Here is a 21,766-nt window from a genome sequence, read left to right on the forward strand (position 1 = left end):
TCAAAATAATTTGGGAGCACCCAAAATACTCAGCATATCCTAAAGGAGAAGGGCAAAAATCTCTACAGATAGTTTTGGGGAGAGGAGAGACATATACAGTAAAGGACCCTTTTAGATCAGGCTGGATTTTTAGGTTTGAAGGCAAGCTGCAAACAAAACTGCAACCTTGATCTCACAGTTCTTTTTATTCAGGCCAAAAATTAATGCAAAACCCCAACCAAACACAGCAGTCCCTGGGCACAGCTCAAGCAGCCTATTGTTCCAGGAGGACTTATCCATCACTAGAGACAACCCCCTCTGATCAGGTCGCATGATTGAAGGCTGTACTTTATTATTCCCTTGCACCACGACCAAGCAAAGCTGCAGCAGCGGTATCAGATCAGACAGAGGAGCCACTGCCCTTCAGAGCAGGCTCCTGAGTAAGAGCTCCCTGGGATGCACACAGGTGGGACTTTGCTGCACACAGCAGGAATGCTGGAGTAACCAGCCACGAGTGCCATGACTGACTGAGTTTAAAGAGGCAATGCAACCCAAATCCAGAAAATTCAGAAGTCAAGTTGGTCTCGTATCCTGAATTTATTAGAATTTCTAGACTATTTAACCCAGTAATGATGCAGCATTCCCAAACACTGTACAAATGCTAAAGAGTGCTGAACTGCTGGGTGGAGGCGAGAGATGATGGAAAACTCATTGAAAGCAAGCCCCCCGTGGCTCGGTCCCAGCTCCACCATGCTGTGTTCCACCACTGTGCAGCCCTCAGGGCTTCTCTGCAGCAAGCTGAGACCCTCCTCAGTCCTGGGGCTAGCACTCCCCACAGCTTCCCAACGCTCCGCTACACCAGCAGCACTGTGTTATGATTAAAATGCTAGAACTGGCTCTTGAATAAAAAAGAAATTCACCTGCAAGCAAAACAACTTCAAAATCCATATTCATAAAAAGTGTTTGAGGAATGTAGGGCCTCTCTCTTTTAGCCATTGAAACGCAACAGTCCTTGGTCTTTCATATAAAACATGCCACAATTTCTTTCTTTCCTGCAGCGCAGTCGCTGTGCATGTGTCTACCACTGTATTACCTCAATATTTTTGCTCAAAAGCACTTCCCTAACAAAAAGGAATTCAGTGGTACAAAGCAAACTGTATTACTTCTGCAAAATTTCATTTGAGAAGCCACAGCTAAAGCGCAGGACCCCTACAGTTCCCAGTTCTGCAGTGTGATAGCTTCAGCATCCCTTGTGAGATGAAGCATGTCACCTTAATGCATGCTTAAGGTGAGAGAACGACCAAGCTGATGGGCTTCATCACCCTAAGGACACAGAAAGTGACATACTTAATCTGATGAGAGGCACTAAAGCAGCACCTCTTAATATTTTATGAAACATTTGGCTGTTTTTAATTTTAAAAACAGCAGCTCAATAAACAAAGCGATGGAAGATTCCCTGTGGATGGCACTATGATAGGTGCACAGCAGCCCACTCTGCTGAGTGATAACGTCGTACCCAATGCATCAAGTCTGTCCTCCTCCCCACATCCATGCTGGAAGGCCTGTACACTGGGAGTTCTCAGGCTCTGCACACTGCCAGGGACTTTTCCAGAAATAGTTGTCTTTCACCAGAATACAGTGCATAGCAGAGGCAGCTTTAGAAATGGTTTCAGACAGCCAGCTTTCATCTAGCACCTTAATCTGGACACAACAGGCTGACATGCCCAAGCTGAAGAAGTTGCTTAAATCAGAAAAAATACATTTTTCTTCCCTATTTGCCCAGTTCTGGAACAAGATTACAGACACAGACTGACATGAAATACAAAATGCAAGCATCCCACTTCATTACTACTGCACACTTGCTTTAAGTTTATCTGTTTCCTTAAGCAGCCACTACTGGCCACTGTCAAGAGATAAAGTACTCAGCAAGATGCATCTTTTCTCCTACTTACAGCAATTACTTTCTATTCCCACTCCCATGAAGGCTTGCAAGGTGCAAGACTGGCCAGAAGACAAATGGAAGAAAAAGTCTGAGCACCAAGTCTGATTACAGACTTAAGCACCCCCAAAGGACAGCATTCAGCAGAGCCTGCTCTTTAATCCTGTGCTCCAAATACATCCATCACCACTTATGAGAACCTCAGAGATAAGATTTAAAACTAAGTTAGAACATCTTCCTCCCTGCTCCTTTTCATTGGAATTCAGAAATTCATACATGCCATGGTAAAGTACTACAAGAGGGATGGCTCCCTACAGTGCCTTTAGAGATAAACCCTGATGGGAGGGGGCCTGTGTACAGAGCCAGAGAAAAGGGCTCTCAGCCAAAGGCAGGGAGCACATCAGAGGCAAAAGCACATCCATGAGCTCAGTGGGAATATGCAGTCCTCTCTCCATGGAAGAACACCACCTTGGGGCTTTTCCCTTCAAGCATTAATAATTGACAAGTCCTGCCCTCACCTCAACTACACAGTCCATTCTTCACTCTGGGGGGAAAAAAAAGATTCTGCAGAAATTAAAAGCACTATCCCAAGAAAGGCGATTATTTTGTCATCTAAGGACACTTACATGGAAGAGTAGAGCTGATGGGCAGTCTTGTGATGTTTCTGATTAAAATGCTGCCTCAGGATATTACTCTCCCCCTCCAACATGAAACAGTCAATTAGGCTGTGATATATTCATGTAATAAATACTTTTTCTTATCAAATTTGTCAATCCAAGACTGGCAGTACTTTTGCCTTGAAGTCACCTTACTAAGAAACATGACAGATAAATCCAGTCTTAAACTAGTTAAATACTGGCATCTGAGGAGGAAGAAAAGTAGGGAATAGACAAGTCTATTTTTCAATCCCATCACAGTGCTTTAAAAAAAAAAAAAAACAGAAAAAAAAGGAGGGCAGGACAGCTTCATTTCCATGAAGAGCCATCTTACCCTGTCATTATTAATTTTATATACACATGCATACATAAACACACATAAGTGCATTCACCTTTCACCTACAGCAGGTGAAATTTTCATAAAACCTCTACAGGTACAAGAGCCTATTAAACTGAGCAGCACAAAAATCTGATGGCCTCCAACACAATGGTGTCAGATGACCATCCTGATGACTCTCAGACCACTCTCTTACACCACATTAAAAAAAAAAAAAGGTCATTATTGAAACAAGAACTGTCTTTGTGAAGCATCCACCCCTAGACAGAACTTGTAAGCACAGCCAAGATCATGGATGGTCCAGCTATGCTTTTCCACAACCATGTCCTGCCTGCAAGGGCCCAGTGAAACAGCTCTTGAACACAAGAGGCAGGGATGGCTCCACAAAGCTTAGAAAGTTACAGAATTCCAGTACTGCTCACCATCTTCCAGTTTGTCAGCAGGAGCAATGTCTAAACACACCACAGAGATCCTCAAAGAGCTCTTTATGAATACCTGGATGCCAAGAGTCCTGAGCAGAGAGCACCATCCCAGCATCCTAACTCCTGTTCAGTGAAGCAGAACAAAATCTCTGCCCCACAAAAATAATATAAATAACAACATCTCTGCCCCCTTCTCAAGTAATAGGCAGCGATCTTTATACCTAACACTAGACCATCTTACATCGTTTTATGGGAAAACATTTGCATTTTTGGATGTATCTACAGGACTTCCTCATGTACTCTATTTAGCAGAGACATCTGTTACTCAATATATATATATATATTTCATCTAAATCCCACCCTCTGAATCCTTTCCATCAGTTGTCACTAATGAAGCTTTGTGTGCAAAACCAAGCACATTCTGCCCCCATTAGGAAGCCAATTACAGCAGGAAAAACAAGCAATTAACAAGGTGCAAAATAAACATCTTGCCACCTGCCTTTTAATAGCAACCCCACTTCAAACAAGTCACAGTCTCAGCACAGCTTACAGAATTGGCAACTGATGTTATATATGTATTTATGCAGCAGCTGTTCTTCATTGCAACAAATATTACAGGCTTACTAGATAAGGTCAGCATATTTAAAAAAACATATAGCAAGTATTAAAACCTGCTTTGAGGCCCTGAATGATGCTTTTAATGAAATCAGCAGCATCAGGCTTGTGTGGTATTACAGTAGAGCTGCAGTCACATCCCCAGCTTAGAGAGATTTCTCCTAATTTCTCCTTGCTTAGCAGCTTCAGCATTTGTTTCACTAAATCCAGGGGCCTGAGCAGCTCTTAAACAGTGTGTGGGGCAACCAAGCACACAAAGCTCTACAGAGCAGACAAGTCTTTCCTGCTTCCATCACCCCTGCCTCTCCTTGCTTTCTCCACCTCTCCACCATCACATCACTACACCCAATTGCACTGTGGAGCTGGGGGAAGAACGGCACTCACTAAAAAATACTTTAAAAAAACAATCAAGGGGAAAATAAATTTATTCCATCTCACTCTTTGCTCCTTAAGCCTTCATGCTTTAGAGGGGAAAGGAGGACTTCCAAAGATACCATCTAGCTCCAGAGGGAGCCACTTTCCTTCACCTTTTGTGGAACAGGATGAATGACACACTTCTGAGTAGTTAACCAGGACTAGAGAAAGCCCAAGAGCACGTCTGCAGGATTTAGCAAACCTGGAGTGGAAAATGTGCCTGAAAATAAAACAGCCAAGCTTCCTCCTGCATGTTTGTTTTTATATTTCCCTCTTCCTCTGACTCTCTACTGCTATGTAAATTATTTATATACATTAAACTTTCCATGTCACATTTCAGTTCCTGACTAATGTCCTATTTAACCACTCATTTCACAATAAATGTGAATCTCTTCCACTTAGGATTCTTCCCTCTCTGACCCTCGTTGGGATCCGAGGAGTAAAACACTGCATATGGTACTTTTGCCATTGTGCACAGGATTCTGAGTGTTGGTTGGAGATGGAGAGAAAATTGCTAACATTCTTTCTCTAAATGACCACAGAGAGCAACAGGGAAGAGAGCTTTTAACTCCAAACAGGGCCAACAGGGCTACCCACAGCTTTCTAGAAGTCTGCATCATGATCAATAGCACTAAAACAATCCTTCATGGAAAAGTTGCCCTAAAAAGTCCTGTATTTAAATAACAATTCACTACCCTTGAATACCACTGGCAAGTCAGATCTTAAAAGACCCACATCTTCAGTTCTGGCCATTATCTACATGTACACAGAATAAGCAAAGTCAGAAGAAGGGAACAACAACAGGAGTGAAAAGTGGTGAAAGGTCAAAATTTTCCAGACTCATGAGGGTGCACACCTAAACCGGACCTACTGCAGCCAACAAAGTAAAAAATACCTTTTAGCTACCAGTTTCTCACACTACCAGTGCAAGTGCAGAGATCTCACAAGTCTTTCCTCCAGTCCTAATTACAGAGACAAGGTCAGAAAAGACACAATTTGCCAGCATAAACTGCACTCTAGCTACAGAAGTATTTTAGGAGTAGTTCAATCAGCCAGGTCACTTAACTGACTTCATTTCTGTTTGTTTTTTAAACAAGCAGCAATATTTTCCCTTGCATTTTGTGGATAGGAGAACAGGAAGCAGGGTCAACTCCTTAATCACCAGCCTAGGATTTCAGTACACATCACTAAAAATGCCATGGAGCAGCAATGCCTAGCTGCATGTCACAGATCTAAATCCACCCAAAAATGCCAAGAAGGAGCCTCATCCCAACAGTGACAGTGGGTCAGAACACTGTCAGCTTTCAGAAGTTGTTCAGATCACAGGAAGAAGGCGGGTGCATTATCTGCACTGCCTCACAACAAATCCACGTGACAGAAGCTGCTCAAGCTGCTCCAGCTGCACATCAAGAAAGCAGCCCACAGTTCTCAAGCCTTCTTCAACTCGATTAATTCTAGGGCAGTCTCTTCTGCTTAATGCTGATGAGGGCTCCAGTGGGTTTTCTGACCAGCAGGCTGCCTGAAGGCCCAAAGAATCAGCAGTTTGAGGACTGCTGCTTATTGAAGGTGGCAAGGGACCAGAAATGTGGTAAGAACTTACTGTGAGAAAGAGTTGCACTTCTAGTTCTAAGAGCTGGGACTTCAATTCTTGCAATTCTTCTTCAAAGGATGCCTAAAGAGACCCAGTTCTTGAATTGTTTCCGCCCTCTTCAAAAGAATGGCTGAAGAGATCAAATTTCACTAAACACTAACAGCTGAGTGCCATCAGTACCCAGCTCACCTGAGCAAGAGTGGAAAGCTGGCAATGCCACATATGGCTCAAGCTGCAGTCCTCCTAATCAGCGTGAGCTAACAGCCCATAAAACACTGACTAATTCCCAAATAGTCACATGTGTGCACATTCCCCCGCAGCTCTTCTAAACAGACTTATGCAGTTTGGCAAATGGTCAGATTAAGCAGAGGATATATGAAGTTAAGCAGAGAATGTTTTTGGTATGTAGCAGTCTCTCCAGGTCATAGTTCATAAAAATCTTTACAACTTCTAGGATCAAAACATCTACAGGCATGAAAGATCTATTAGTTCATTAGGTCCATCACCCAGCCAAGGCAGGTTACCCTAAAAGACATGACAAAGTTAAAGTAATGGTATGCGAACAAGCCGAGTACATTTTGCTTTGAAAAAAAGATGCTAAGCAAAGTCAGATATGTGAACTAGGTCCAAAAGTTAGAGGTCAGTTTTGTTTTCAAGAAACAAGCAAGCACATTTCTACAAGGCAGCTATAAAATGCTAACCTATATCTAATGATGTGGCTTAGCCATGAAGCCCAGCTCCAGCCCCTCTTTCTCACTCTCAATTGCAAATTTCCATCTCCAAACACAAATGCCTTTTACCACACAGTTCAGTAAGAAAATTACTTTGGAGCCCTGGTACTGAAAATGCATCAAAGCACAATCTTCAAATTCTCAACTCCCCACCCCCTCCTGCCCCCAAAAAAAGAAAGAAATCAAAGGATCAAAAGGAAAGACACGGTTTTGCTCCCACTGGCCTACAATAACAATAATGATCATAATCTAGAGATCGCAGGAGGTTCATCTACCCTCCATGCCAAGTCAATTCGCTCCATTCACAACCGCGCATAATTATTCCTGGGACTGCAAAAATTACTGTCTTTTCACTAGCAATAGAATTGTAAAAATGCTTTCAACCTCAAGCCCTTATTTATTAAAACAAAACTTTTTGCTCTTTTACAGTTCATGTTAGGTCTGGCATTTCTCTGCAGAGGGTCAATAATCCAGTCGTTCAAAAAATAGTCACGAAAGACGTATTAACATAAGCTGTGCATTAAGACACAATTATTTATATGCCTGACATTAATGGCTCTGCGCCGTGCACTGTATCAACTCACAGATACTTTAGCAGGAAAATAACAACACTTGGGGAGAATTTCTGCTCTCCCAAGGACAATTAGCATAACGTTAACGCTGAAACGAGAGAGCAATAAGGACTGACAGAGGAATGCTTCATCCCAGAGTCTCCAGAACAGCGGCGCCCGTCCCCGAAGTTTGTACCCATCGCAGCGCGCTTCCCTCCGCTAAGCACACGCTGCCCGTGCCTAATGCTTCCCCAATCCTTAGATTCATGAAATACGAGTCAAGCAGTTTCGAGATGCTTTATCCTCTGCCACCAGAGCTCCCCGGCGCGGTTGCCCGGCGGGACCGGCCGCGCTGCCCGCCGCCAGCCGCTGACTGTCCCCGAGCCGGGGGAGCGGCCCCGGCCGCCGCCGAAAGGCTCCTCTCGGTGCGGGCACCGCCGCCACAGCGGGCGGTGCCGGGGGCAGCGCACACCTCGGGAGCCCAGCCGCGCACAGGTCACAGCACAGGGCGGAGCGGCACCGCGAGCTAACGGGACGGCGCCGCGTCCCAGCCGGCCCCGGAGTTTGGAAACTCGCGGCAAACCCGCAGCCACCGCAGAGCCCGCAACTTGGCCGGGGCTCGAGGGCGAGTGCCACCGGAGAGACATCGCCTGTCCGGGCTGCACGGAGCCGCGGAACAGCCCCGCAGCGCCGGGAGCGGGCTGTGCCGCCGCCTCCCGCCCGAGGGAGCCGCCGAACCGCGGGCAACCGGCCCCGAGCGACGCCGCGATGCTGCGCTGACAGGGTCGCGACACGGCGACAGCGGCGGGTCCCACCGCCCGCCGTTCCCCTGCCCCGGGGGAGCGAAGGACACACCGCGCCGGCGCCCCTGTCCGCGGCGCGGCGGAGCGCGGGGCTGCCGCGGGGCTCATCCCTCAGCCCTGCCCGCCGGGATGCCCATCCCTCATCCCTCTCCCCTCCGCCGGACCGGGCGCGCGGCTGCCGCGCCGCAGCCACCAGTTGCGCTTCCCGCTGCGGTACCTCAGCCAGGACGGGATGACAAGTCCGCCCGCTACCGAAGCCCTCTCGCAATGCAACAAGTGCCCGCCCGGGCGCGGCGGGAGGAGGCGGCGCGGGGGCGGTCGCGGTGCCGCCGCTCAGCGCTCGGGGCGCCCCGGCTGCCACTCACCGCGCCGCGCGCCCGGCGCCGCCGCGAGCCCGCCCCCCCCGCGCGCGCGCGCGCCCGCGCGCTCTCTTGGGCCGCCGGGGACGCCGTACCGCGGGCCGCTACCATCAAGTACACGGGGGGGGAGTAGGGCCGCTCAACCTGCCCGCTCGCCGTGTCGGGCCGGCCGCCGGCGGCGCGGTTTCCCCCGGCCGGGCGCGGTGGTGGCGGCCGGCGGCCATCGGCAGCGGAGGAGCCGCGCGGTGGGAGCCGCTCGCGGGGCCTCGGGGCTGAGGGCGGGATCGGGATCGGGATCGGGATCGGGATCGGGATCGGGATCGGGGCTGGCCCCTCGCTCGCCTCCAGGGAGCCCTCGGGACCGGCTTCCCGTAGCCCACAGCCGCCCGCAGGCCGGCGCGGGACAGCGCAGCCCGGTGTGCGGTGTCCGGTCGCTTGGCTGGGGTTTGACGCGGTGTTTGTGTCGTTGCAGGCACAGCGCAGAAATGATCATTCCGGTCAGGTGCTTCACGTGCGGCAAAATAGTGGGGAACAAGTGGGAAGCCTACCTCGGCCTTCTGCAGGCGGAGTACACCGAAGGGTGGGTTTTATTTCTGTGTCCTTCGACTCGTGCCTTGGGTGATACACAGAGCACAAGATCCCAAAGCTGCTGGGCTGGGAATGAGCTCTGGAGATCGTCTCCTCTGGCCAGCCTCCCTGCCAAGGCAGGGCCAGAGGCACAAGTGCAGGGTCGTGGCGTCATGAAAGAGACATAGAGAGGCTAAAAACCATTCTGAGATTGTTTAACCAAAAGTTAGCAATTGCAATAGGCAACAAAGTATTTGTTTCCCCACTGAATCTTTCAGGGCAGTAGTGTGGAAGTTGCCAAGTCATGGCCCTTGTACCCAAAACGTTCCCAAATATGGAACTGTACACATTTGCTTGTTTCTTTCCTTCCCCTTCCATATACCCAACTTTGACACCAACGTGATCAGTTTTTTAAAGGAAGAGAAGGAAAAAATGTTACAAGTTTAAGAAGTGTTTAGCGTTTTAATATTTTTCCTATTATTATTCCTCTGCTTTTGTATAGGAGTTTTGTGTTGTCATTGACAAATGCTCACTTGAAAACAGTTGCGGTCATTGGCTTGATTCTGGGGTGTATGTTCAAACTAATGTAATTATGGTAAGAAGTAGAGTTTACAGATATCTAACAGCTAAAATCTTACAGTGCATACTGGAATCACTGTTAATGGTAGCTTAAGAAATGGATGGGCAAAATGGGAGACTTGTTCTAAAGAATCAGTACTTGAAAAAGACCCCCACACCTTTCTGTTAGTCCCTTAAAAGTGCTCTTTTTCCCCAAGTCCTTGGAAGCTGGAGGAAAAGGCAAATACAACTAAAGTTGTCTTAAAGCATATAGTATGACTTTGGAAATCGTGATTAATGTTAGTATTTTGCATCTCTGATAACTGCATATGAGAGTTCAGAATTCTCCAGATAGCTCAGATAGCTCTTAAAATTTACATATCAACAGACATCAGCTGCTTTTGTTCTCAAGTGTTTTGGAAAATTGAGGCATCATGTGATGTTATTTATAAACATTCTTTAAAATGCCCCACAGTGTTCTTATAGTTGTCTAAAACAAGTTTTGCAGGTGCTGTCCTAGAACGAGCAGCCCTGCTGCACTATCAGCGGCTGCAAGGAATGAGTGACATCGGAGAAGCTGCTGAGAGTTGGCTCCTGCAGTTAGACTGTACTGCTTGAAGCTAAACGAGCTTTAACCATGGTCCAGCTCAGGCAGAGGCTTCCTTTCAGTCCTTTGTATTTTAGAAAAGTATCCATTGGCCTATTCCTACCAGGGAATTACAAGTTCCAGGAAATTAAGTTTGTTTTGAGCAAGCGCTTTATTGCACTGCATTGATTGTATCAGTATCATCATAAAGACCTGAGATCAGTCATGTCTCATGAACGTCACATTCTGAGGGAGTATTAGTCTGATTTATGGTTCAGAGGTTCCAGCTGAAGATCGTGGTAGTACCGTGACCTTCTAGAGGGGTGACAGCCACAGCCATGGAAAACACCCGCAGTGGGTCAGGCTGGGATGACTCAACATCCCCTACCCAAATATAAGAATCTGGAGCAGTCACTCAGAAGGAATTCAGTGGAAAGACTGTAAAACACTGATTTCTGGCCAGTCTTCACCTACTTACTTGTTGTATGTGGGGGGCAGGTTGTATAACTGAGTGCCTTCTCCCATGGGAGCTGGGAAGGATTGTAGCCATCCTCAGAATTAGCATCCCTGTGTGGGGGAGGTCGCATTCCCAGTTATTTTAGTTTCTGTATATCTCACCTTTTTAGCATGGCTCAGATCTTAAATTTATCTTGTGAAATGGGCAAGAATCATCCTCAGTTTACAGAAACATGTTAAAACAGTGCCCTCTGAAAATGGTTGCAGCTGGGGACCCTTCTCAGCAGCAGATCCTGTGCTCTGGCTGGCTGGAGAATGGGCAAACACACTCAACAGCACTAGGTGGAAAAGGGCATTAACAGCACATGCTGAATTTCTGTCTTTGAACTGCAAACAAATTTTCCTCTATGACTGAGCTCAAAGTAATCAGTGTGTTGCTTAGGAAACGCTTACAAGTGGTTCTGACTCACTTCATCTGTTGTGTTTTTTAATTGTTGTTCATTAATAGAGATGCCCTGGATGCCCTTGGCTTGAAGAGATACTGCTGCCGCAGAATGCTCCTCGCCCATGTGGATCTGATTGAGAAGCTTTTGAATTATGCACCCCTGGAGAAATGAGATGGAAAAAGCACTGCTGCAAGCCATGTGGAACCTATCTCTAATTTAAACTTGAAACTGGACTTCAGGCAGTAAAGAATGAAAGCCAACTGTAGTGCAACCATCAAGAGATGTTTATCTTTGGATAAAATACTGCCCCAAGCCACTAACCTCTTTCAAGGAAACAAAGGAATGATGAAGTCCACTTAAACAAGATTTAGAGATTAAAAGTTTGGATGCTTCTTCTTAAATCTGTGTTTGGAGTTGTGAGCTTCTAGATGCTTCTGGCAGTAAAACCAAATGTTTGTCCATGTAGAAAAACTATTATATTTCATTAAAATGTTGAAATAAAGGAGGTTTTTCCCTTGTAGCCTTCATACAGTTTCTGGAAAAAGTAAAGTGTATGCTTGGATCTTGCTGGTTACCTTAAGGTTAGAGGTAGTGTGAGTACCCAGTTCAGTGTCCTACACTAGGCAGGCAGGGCTAAACTGTGGTTCCAGTGACATGGAAGTGTGTATATTTGTGAGGCATTGCTCCCAAAAGCTGCTGGAGCCCACAGAGAACACTCCCTACCGCAGTTAAAATCAACTTGTGTTCTCTTCCCTGATCCTTACCGAACACTGGGGCTGCTGTATCACAAAAACACTGATTCAGATGGTGCAGTGCCTTCATTTAAGCAAAACATGTCTGAGTGTCTCCACGGAGAGCACTGGATGTGAGAATTGAGGCGTGCTGGTGTGAACAGGATCAAAGTGCTGCTGCTGCCAAGCACCTGCACCCCTCTGTGGCTGGTACAAACACTTCCACCACTCATCATCTCGGTGACTTCACGTTGTGCTGCGCGTGTGCTGCGGTGCTGCCTGGCCTGACAGAGGGGCTGCAATGGAGAGAGGGCAGGTGGAGCTGCAGGGCTGGGAAAGGTCACCTGCATCCAGACAGGCACTGACCCTTCCCCAGGGTCTCACCTTTTTCTTACAATCAGCTTGTAAGTAGGATCATGTTTTCCCTCTGCTTTTGGCCATGCAGAAGATGCATTGTTGTGCATGTTGTGCATGGCACACCCTGTGCATGGCATAGGCAGACATGCCCATCTTACCTGAAAGTGAAGCAGGGCCATTCCTGCACCTGTGCGGGTTTGGGATTTTGTGCAAATGCAGCATTAGTTCATCATTACAGCAGCCCAGTAGAGAATGGGCTGGAAAAGGGGATAATTCCTTAGGATGCAGTCTGTTGCTCTCTGGTGCAATTTAACTTTTGGCACTCATGGATTAGCTTCAGGGTAAGAAGTATCTCTGTGGGTTCTTTTCTGTAGTACAAAGAATCTGGTTTGAACAAACCCTGGGTTTACAGAAACAGTCATTATTTAATGTGCTTACTGGGTCAAACCTGTACCCACAAAGCTTAAAACTAGATTGTCTCACAAAATAAGAGGCAGGACTGCTGCTTGCCTTTGGCTATCACCCAACCAATCTTTACACTTGAACTTGCTTTTCAATTTACTACAAGACAGTAGTAGATGTTTCTCATATTCAGCAATTCTTCACTGAAGCCATCTTAAAACCTGTGCTTTACCCTAATGCAAAGAGAATTAAGCAATTAATTCTAGCATTTGTTTCATAGTTGGTTGAGTATCTTATGTTCTGCATGGCTGCCGTATTAGCAAGCTGAACACACTTTATAAAAACAAACCAAAAAAAGCCCTTCAGTTCTCTCTCAGGCTATTTTGTAAAAGGGACGCTGAACTAGAGGCTGACCTTTCCCCAGTGAACTGGTGTAGGAAGCTTTTCCCTGTCAGAGTGGGGTGTGACACAGCCCTGTGTGCAGCCTGTTCACAGATCCACGGCGGGCCCCGCGAGCCGCACCGGGAGCGCAGCAGCCCAGACGGGAACGTCTGGCAGAGGCAGCGTGCAGGAATGCCGTGCAGAAAGCTGGCCTGCATCACTGCCAAGGAACTGGATTAGATGAGCTGACAGGACTTGGTTTCTATCTGCAAAAGCAAATTGCTAATCTCGTTCTCTGCTTTAGAATAACATGTTTCTTTTCAAAGCGGGTGCCAAGTTGTCTGACATTAAAAGTTACAGCTCCTAAATACTTAATAATGAAAATGCAATCTGCAAAAACACAGCAGGCCTCGCTGAAAAAACGCAAAGGAAAAAGAAAAACCCACCTTGGTTGCTCTCATTACTATTCTCAAAACCAGGGTGCAGTGGAAGCCAATGGCAGTATGGTATCACTCCCTCTGACAGATGTTACCCGAGGAGCTGCAAAAACACCTGAGCAGCAAGACTAAGTCACAGCAGGCACTAATATTAGCTCATGCAGCACTTGACACCCTGTGTGCACCACAGCTTTTCCTCAGGAGTTTGCAAATTCAGTATTAACCAAAAAATGTGGCAAAGCATACAGTTCATCATGATGATGTGAAAAGTTATCTCGAGAGTTTTGTCCTTGGGAGGGTTAGGAGCAGGAGCAGAGCTTAAATCCTGTTGCAGAAAGAGTCTGAAATTTTCAATGGATTTCTATAAATCCCATCTTTCACCCCTGTTCATTGGTAACTAGGAAAGTAATTCCCTTTTTGCTGTCACTTCCCCTGTGCTACCTTCTGCAGCAGTTAATAACATAAGAGTATTGGATGTGCTTTTTACCTGCCAGATGTCTTTGGGAAGAGTCATTAAATATGCTCACAACAACCACAGTTTTTCAAGACAATGTAAACGATGGGTATACACAAAAGAAATAAAAAAGCCTTAGTTTTCCCTCAACCAGAAAAAGAAGCCCTTAACAAAATCAACAGATAGGCAGCAATGGGAAAAAAAAAGAAGATAAATGGTAGTGAATATGCAGTCCTTAATTACATTAAGAATTCTGTCACTTGGAAGGTTTTTGAAAAATACAAAAATCCCACCACTCCTCTACAGTCGCTTAATCACTTTACATGTAAAACATTTTGGAAATTTTTCAAGTCTGTCTTGAAAAGCTGTTGCAGGGCTTGCACTAACCCCAATTGTGGTTTAACCCCAGCAGCAACCAAGCCCCACAGAGCCACTCCCTCATTTCCCACCAGCAGGAATGACTCTCTCTGGGGAGAGAATCAGAAGGGTAAAAGCTGGAAACTTGTGGGCGGAGATAAAGGCAGTTTAATAGGAAAAGCAAAAGCTGCTCACACAAGCAAAGCAAAACAAGGAATTAATTCACTGCTTCCCATGGGCAGGCAGGTGTTTGGACATCTCCAGGAGAGCAGGGCCCCATCAGGTGTAATAATTTCTTGGGAAGACAAATGGCATCACTCCAAATGTTTCCCCCTTTCTCCCCCTCACTTTACATACTGATATAAATTGGTCTGGAACATCCCTTTGGCCAGCTGGGGTCACCTGTCCTGCCTGAGTCTCCTCCCATCCTCCCATCCTCCTCCCCAGCATGGCAGTACCAAAAGCAGAAAAGGCCTTGGCTCTGTGTGAGCCCTGCTCAGCAATAACAAAAATATCTCTGTATTATTAACCCTGTGTTCAGCACAAATCCAAGCTACAGCCCCATACCAGCCACTGTGAAGAGAATTAGCTCTAGCTCAGCCAAAGCCAGCACACCTAGCATTGGGAAAGCAAGCAGGCATAATCAGAAGTGTGACAGAAGACCCTCTGTCACCCAAGCCACAGCCTCCCTTCACACATCACAATCATCCCACAATAACGAAGCAGTGCCTGTGACACACGGTGGGAGCTGAGGTCATGCAAGTACAGAGGAGCTGCTTAGGGAGCTCAGCCTCCCGCTTCAACCTGGAGCATCAGCACCAAGCTGTGTGTGCTTGGAAAGCTTTACGTTTCTTGAAATGACAATTTTAAACAAAAAAACCCTCTTGATCATAATTCTGAGTCCATCTGCAGGAAGGAAGTGAAATGCTTTTGTGCCGATCTGTAATGAGCCTCAGGTTTTATATCTCAAAAGGAATTTTGCTCTGAAAAACCTCCTCTAGTGAGGGTCTCGCCCCAGGGTGATTTGCTGAGAGATGTGTGCTGGGCTTTTGTTCTTCCCATGACTTTTCCCCTAAATGCAGTCTGGAATTAGATATTAAAGTCTGACTTCTTGTATATGTTTCTTGTCTATATGAAGAAATATGAAAACTCTCAAAATCCTGATTAAAACCATTACACAGACCCTCATAACAGTGTACTTCCATCAAGATGTCTAACTAGCCCCGTGGCTACAAAGCTGCATTTCACTGATAATAATCTGTGAGAATCCAGAACAGGAGCTACCTCTTTCCCTGCAAATGGCCCTAGAAGAAAAATCAATCCTTGCCCTGACAAAAAAAGGAGCAAACAAAACCAGAACCAAATAGCCTATTTTCCTCTAGAATCAGTGTAATTCTAAATAGTTTCTAACTTCAGTATGGATCTTGGAAAGAAAATAGCATCTCTACTTTGACCCCTCTCAGAGCAGACCCATGTACATCCACTTGAGCTCAATTAGCCAGCAAGATTTTCTTATTACTGAAACTTCTCAATTGAGACATCTCCAAGACATTGTTGCTTTCACCTGGCTCTGACTGCCCAGAATATGAACATAGATTTGCTTTCCCCTTCAGTGCATTTGCACTACAATTTGCATTGTAGCTTTGCTTTCAGCCCCAATTTTTATTCAATTTCTCCAGCCAGTGAGAAAGCATTTTTAATTGCTCAGTGGGGACAGCACAATAAAGATGTCTGAAAACCCAGGACAGGGAACATGTGGCCAAGCCTTTGGCTCTGCCATGCTGGATGGTTTCATGTGTTGCCCACTGAAGTCTGTTGGAGTCTTTTCATTAACTTCAGTGTGACTTAAAATGACCTGGGAACCTGTGGTGCCCTACACCACTGAGGTGTCCAGGATTAATTCATTTTGTTAAATTCTGCTAAGAAAAGCTGTTTGAGGTGCCCAAGCATTAGGCATTCAAAGAACTTTCAGATCTTGCTGTAGACTTCAACCATGTGCACCTCTAGCACATAAGGCCATAGAGGAAAATAAAAAGTAAGAAGTTACCTTTGGCTGCAGTGACTCCTGCTGCTCAGGGGCAGCTGCAAGGCTTTTCTTCAGGCTGGTGTTTGGAAGCAGCACAACAGTCACATGGGAGTAGGTATTTTTTAAACCCTCATTGCTTTCTCCTTCACACTCCCTTCCAAAAATATATAGGGAATGTGGAGCTAAGTCATGCAGAAAATGTTAGGGTTTGCACCCCTAATCCAATTTCTCCTTCTCCACGAAGACACATCTTCCAGACTGTCAGTCATCCCTTGTGGTGAGCTGCACTTTCTCTTGTGCTGAAGGGCACAGGTAGCAGGGGTGAAGCCACGTGATCCCCAGCACCACACAGGTTTCCCCATAATTGCTCTCAGGATACACCTGCTCCTGTGTTTAACACTGAGTCTTGTAACAGCCAAGCCAGAAAATTCATGCAGGAAAGCCTTTCTTTATCCCTCCCAAATACGATGCAAGTGTTTTAATAAAATGGGTTCATTATTCCCTGCTCTTTAGAAGATGAACAACTAAAGATCAAAGGAAGGCATAGAACAGCTGACAAAAAGCTAAAAGCCCACAGACTTTAGGGAGCTCAAGATCCCTGGCAGTTAACAAAGCAAGAGGAAAAGGCTGTGGTCAAGCCTTTCTGTGGGCACCGATGATTTTGAAATAACACACTGCCCATCCCATAGGCTGGATTTAGAGCTAGGAGGAATAAATACTGAATAATGTCTCTTTGGAAATCAGATCTCCTTCTTTTAAAAGCAAGTCTACTTGGAGAACTCCAAGAAATTAAGTAAATTTAAATAAATCAGTGCCAGGAGTGGGACAGCTGTGCTCAGCACCCACTTTTAGATACTGACCTTTCGTGAGCTGCTGCTTTCCACATTTTCTAGTGGTTCACCACAGTTGTATCTACAAGCTTTGAATTTCTTCAGAGATTACCTAAATGTCACTTTCCTTGCCAACATCTCTCCAGAGACTCATTCCAAGTGCATGAAGCTCATTGGGAATCTTTCCTGAGGTACTTTGGGTCGATCCTATTCCACTCTCTCTTTGCATTCTTCAGGCTGGTCCACAGCAGCAGCAGAGACTCCCTTTGCCCATCTCCATGTAACATCATTGCTCATGTCTTTCAAAGACAGAAAAAGGCTTCAGCTCATGTGTGTGTTCAGGGACAGGCCTTGACAAGAACATACAGCCTAGTTAATGTGAGCCTTGGGCAACCAGTGCAATGCCTCAGTTTCCCTTCCAGAACCTCTGGGATGGCACATCCCATTCTTCAGAAACCATCAGAGATGAGCAACAAGGAGTAGCCTAACCTCACCCAACCCCTGGTGTCTTCTTGCATCCTTATCAGCAACCCCTATCATATATCCTCAAATCCTAATGGAATATTTTTTAGTTAGATTTTTAAAAATCACTTTTTGACACTAAACAGAGCCCACTGCTGATGGAAAGCTACTGCCCTGAGCTTTTGCAGCAATTTAGAGATCAGCAGCATCACTGTACCCAGCAATCCAGAAGGTTTATAAGAACACTGCTAAAGCCCAATTATCCCCAGCTATTTACTGAAAGCTGCCTTAAAGTGCCTCCCTCCTTCTTTTTTTCCTTTTTTAATGAAGTCTTCCTTCCAGCAGTGTGTGTTAAAGTGTGCTCCTTCCCAGGCAGTGATAGGAGGGAGAAACATCCACTTTATGGAGCAAAGGGGTAAAGGGCAATCAGAGCGGTGGCACCTACTCGGCTAAAGGCCGCCCTGATGAAAGGGGATGTGCTCCTCCCAGCACTGAGCAGCCCCTGCCCACCAGCTGATGGCTCTGCCCAGCTCCTCCCCAATACCATAGCAGGTACAGCCAAGCCCTCGAGCCTCCCGTTTCCAAAGAGAGTGAGAATTCAGAACTCTTACAGTTGAGTTTATAACCATATGGGCAGCAATGCAATAGCTAACGCTTGGGCTGGACGTATAACAAGAGGTGTTGCTGAAATTCCCCCAGAAAATTTAAAAACAAAAATCAGATGAGTGCTGCTCTAGGCTGTAGGCCTTTCCTTGTAATGAGATGTGCAGCTGAAGCAATTACTAACTTTAGTTTTTTTAAAAAGCAATAGCAGTTTGACTAGGAGGTCTTCCTCCAGGAATGAGCTAGTAAATGAAAGCATTAAGTTAATAAGGGCTTGAGTGCTTCAGATCATTATAGAGATGGCCTACAGCTCCACACTTCACCAACTTGATTTTTTTTTTAATATTATTGTCAAAACAGCTTAAAGAAAAGCCCCTTTGGATCCACTCAGCATTAAATACAGCCTAGACAAATAGCTGCTTTCCTCCATTAAGCAACATTTTTAAAAGCAAAATACTAATAATTAAATTCCAGTGATGAAAAATTGCTTCTAATAAATAAAGAGAAACAGATGCCATTGGCCCTGGCAGCTTTCATGTCAGAGACCTGAGCTGCTACTGAACCAAATGGATGTGGTGCTGCAGGAGCTGGGAGCAGCACCATGGACAAACTCCCATTTCAGCTACAGCCAGAGACATCTTGGGAGATGGTTCCTGGTGTTTGAGCAACAGCCAGGGCAGTGGGTGATTCCTGCCAGCCTGGCATCCCCCAGTCAAACCCCTTTTAGACTGCCTTCATCTCAAACCACCAGTGGGCAAACTTACTTTAGGACAGGTCCAGGACTGGGATCTGGGTTGTCCAGGACAAAGCTGGAGAACCAAGGTGGTCATGCACTGCCTGATTGAAGGTCCTTCATGGTGGCTGGGGCCAAACTGGCCCAGACTCACCACAATGATGGTGTTTACCCTCACCCCCTTGCCCCCAGCCAGGGCAGCATGCCCAGGAGGCCAAAAAACTCCTTCTGCTTCCACAGCTCAACCAGGGCACATCTCCACAAAAGAAGGAAATTCCCAGGGCATGTACCTGTCCAGGGAAATACCTGGAGAGCAGAGTTCTTCCTTCTATTGGAGACTTCTTATAAATTATCATCCTTTTTCCCTCTCATCCCACCTCCTGCAGGCACATTCCTAACTCAAACCATCTGAAACTTATTCTAAACTCTAAATGTCATCAGCTAAACATAACCAGAGAGAACTTCAGGCTTTCACTCCCTTCTGTACATCCAGGGGGGTTCACAGAATCAATTAGGTTGGAAGATCTGTGAGAAGGATGAAGTCCAACCTGTGACTGAACACCCCATGTCAACAGGATCATGGCACTGAGTGCAACATCCAGTCTTTCCTTAAACACCTCCAGGGACAGTGACCCCACCACCTTACTGGGCAGCCCAATCCAGTGTCTAATCACCTTCTGTGAAGAAATTCCTCCCTTTGTCCAACCTGAATCTTCCCTGGCACAGCTTTAGACTGTGTCCTCTTGTCCTGTTGCTGGTTGCCTGGGAGAAGAGACCAACCCCCACCTGGCTACCACCTCCTTCCAGGCAGTTGTGGAGAGTGTTAAGGTCACCCCTGAGGCTCCTTTTCTCCAGGCAAAACAACCTCAGCTCCCTCAGCCAAGTTCCAGAAGCAGGGAAATCATATTGCGTATGAGGTTATTGCAATATCACAACCTTAAGCTGGTTATTTCTTTCTTCTTTATTTTAAAAACTACAATATTCAGGTAGCTCAAGAAAAAACAACCTTTGGATTTTGTTTGCTTATAAATCCATCACAACAGCTTGGGGGAAAACAGTAAGTAAGATATTGGAAGAAGAGCACAAGAGGCCAAAAGAAGAGCATCTGCCTCTGGATGTGCTATTTGCAACCAAAGTCAGGTAGCAGGCTGTGATATTAGTGTGTGGTATTGATTTGTTCTTAATCCAGAGAAATGCCCCTGTAATGAACTCTGCTGTGCCCTTAATGATTTCATATTGAAGGATGTTAGGTGCCTTGCTCATAACAGAGTAACAGCAATTCCAAAAATAGCAATCCTCATAATAAAATGTTATTGAGAATCCTGAATTTCAATATAAAAGGGACTCTGCTGTACTCAAGGGCTTACAAGATACAAATGCATACTTTAAAAAGTTGTATTAAAGTCATGTTGGTACCTGAGTTACTGAGACACCGTGAGATGCTACTCCAGGGAGCAGCTGAGCCCCAGGTCCCCAAGAAACCTTTAGGGAGATGTAATACAGGCTGGATTTAATCCCACCAGATGACTGGGGCTGGATGTCTAGAAAGAGCTGAGATGCTTTTGGGAGCTGCCTGTGAGGCAGGCGCTGCTCCTCAGCAACCATCAGGGGCAGCTCAGGAACGGGGTGCTGGGCCAGGTGCCACATGCCTGGTCCTGCCTCTGCTGCTCATCCCCAGCCTCTGGCAGATGCCCCTTCCAGAAGGTCATCACAAAGCTGCCCCTGCAACTGGTGCAAGGAGGCTTGAGGGAGAGGGCAGCTGCCGCCAGCTTCCCAGTGGGAAGAAGCATTCCCACCAAGATCTGGGCCACCACAAAGACCTCAAGAGCTGGGAGCACCAGGTCTAAGGCTGACCTCACTTGCAGGTGATTCCCCAGCCTCAGCTTTGTCAGTGCTGCAAACAGGAGCCCCAGATTAAGCCCACCAGGCTTCCTGGCCTCTATCAGCACAGAGCTCATCCTGCAGGCTGGCCCAGGGGGAAGGATGGTGGTTCCCCACCTGCCACCACATGGTTGGTGCCAGAGCCCCTCTCCTGGACTAGAGGAGAAGGGAAGACCCAGCCCTGCAAAGAGATGCTGGGGAGTAGCTTCAAGCCTTCAAGTAACCCTCAGGCACCAAATGACTTCATTTAGAGCAACCAGGGGCATCTCCTGCCACCTCTAGCAGGACTGGGGACAGGATTAATTAGGAGGAAATAAGGGGTTAAAGTTTGCCTCCTACAAGCCTCAAAAATAAGCTCAGAGGTTGGTTTTAAAGTTATCCAGGATGTAGACTGGAAAAAAAAAAGCCATTAGATCAATTATGCCTTATTAAAACCATAATTGCTTTAATTACAGCCCATTGCTCCTGACCCCTGCCCAGAAGGTGATGTCAGCCAGGCTGCCCCTACCTGCAGGGTCTGTGTGTGGGGCAGGTGGGAGCACCTGAGGGGGCTGTGGCTTGCTGCCTCCTCCAAACCTGTGCCTGGGGAAAAGTGGTATTAAAAACTGGACCAGAATGGTGAACTTGTTCCCCTGAACTGGCTCAAAGCAGGTGAAACAGGAACTGGCTCCTTCTCCCCAAACTCCTTCTCTGCTCCAGCCTAGTTCCTGCTGCCAGTTAACCCAGAGGCTGGCAGCACCTGGTCCTCCCCAGGGAGACGGGCAGCATCCTTGGACCCTGTCTCTGAGAAAGACTCTGAATCCTAAAGCAGTGAAAAAAGAGCAGCAGTGCATGGAGAGCAGAAGCTATTTGCATCCACATTCCAGAAACCTCTGCCTGCAAGAACAGAATCAAGTTTACTCTGAGCTCCAGGCTATGTCAAACCAGAAAAAAATGAGTGATTCTAAACCCGAATGGTTTCAGAAGAGGAGTGCCATCAGAGTTCAGCAGTTTTGTGGGGTCATAACTCCTTAGGAGCTGTATTTTTATTGTTACTTACATTACAGGCAGAGCTGAAGAGATGTAGTTGCAGCTGGGGCTCTGTGGAGCTTGGCACAGCTTA

The 21,766-nt window shown here is 46.5% G+C and overlaps 2 protein-coding genes across 2 annotated transcripts in view; one reads left to right on the plus strand and one right to left on the minus strand.

The window, feature by feature from the left end:
- TSPAN4 (tetraspanin 4) overlaps positions 1-8,366 on the minus strand; it is a 420,491-nt gene extending 412,125 nt beyond the window's left edge. The window contains exon 1 of the mRNA XM_066552988.1: positions 8,256-8,366. The gene's annotated coding sequence lies outside the window, so the exon portion shown is untranslated. The remainder of the gene's footprint in view (positions 1-8,255) is intronic.
- Positions 8,367-8,514: 148 nt separating this feature from the next.
- POLR2L (RNA polymerase II, I and III subunit L) lies at positions 8,515-11,530 on the plus strand. Its single transcript, XM_066552066.1, has 3 exons — positions 8,515-8,642; positions 8,870-8,977; positions 11,073-11,530. Exons 2-3 carry the CDS (start codon positions 8,883-8,885, stop codon positions 11,179-11,181), a joined length of 204 nt encoding a protein of 67 aa, XP_066408163.1. The 5' UTR covers positions 8,515-8,642; positions 8,870-8,882; the 3' UTR covers positions 11,182-11,530.
- Positions 11,531-21,766: the final 10,236 nt, after the last annotated feature.

This window comes from Molothrus aeneus, chromosome 6 (genome assembly GCF_037042795.1).
Source record: "Molothrus aeneus isolate 106 chromosome 6, BPBGC_Maene_1.0, whole genome shotgun sequence".
NCBI lineage: Eukaryota > Metazoa > Chordata > Aves > Passeriformes > Icteridae > Molothrus > Molothrus aeneus.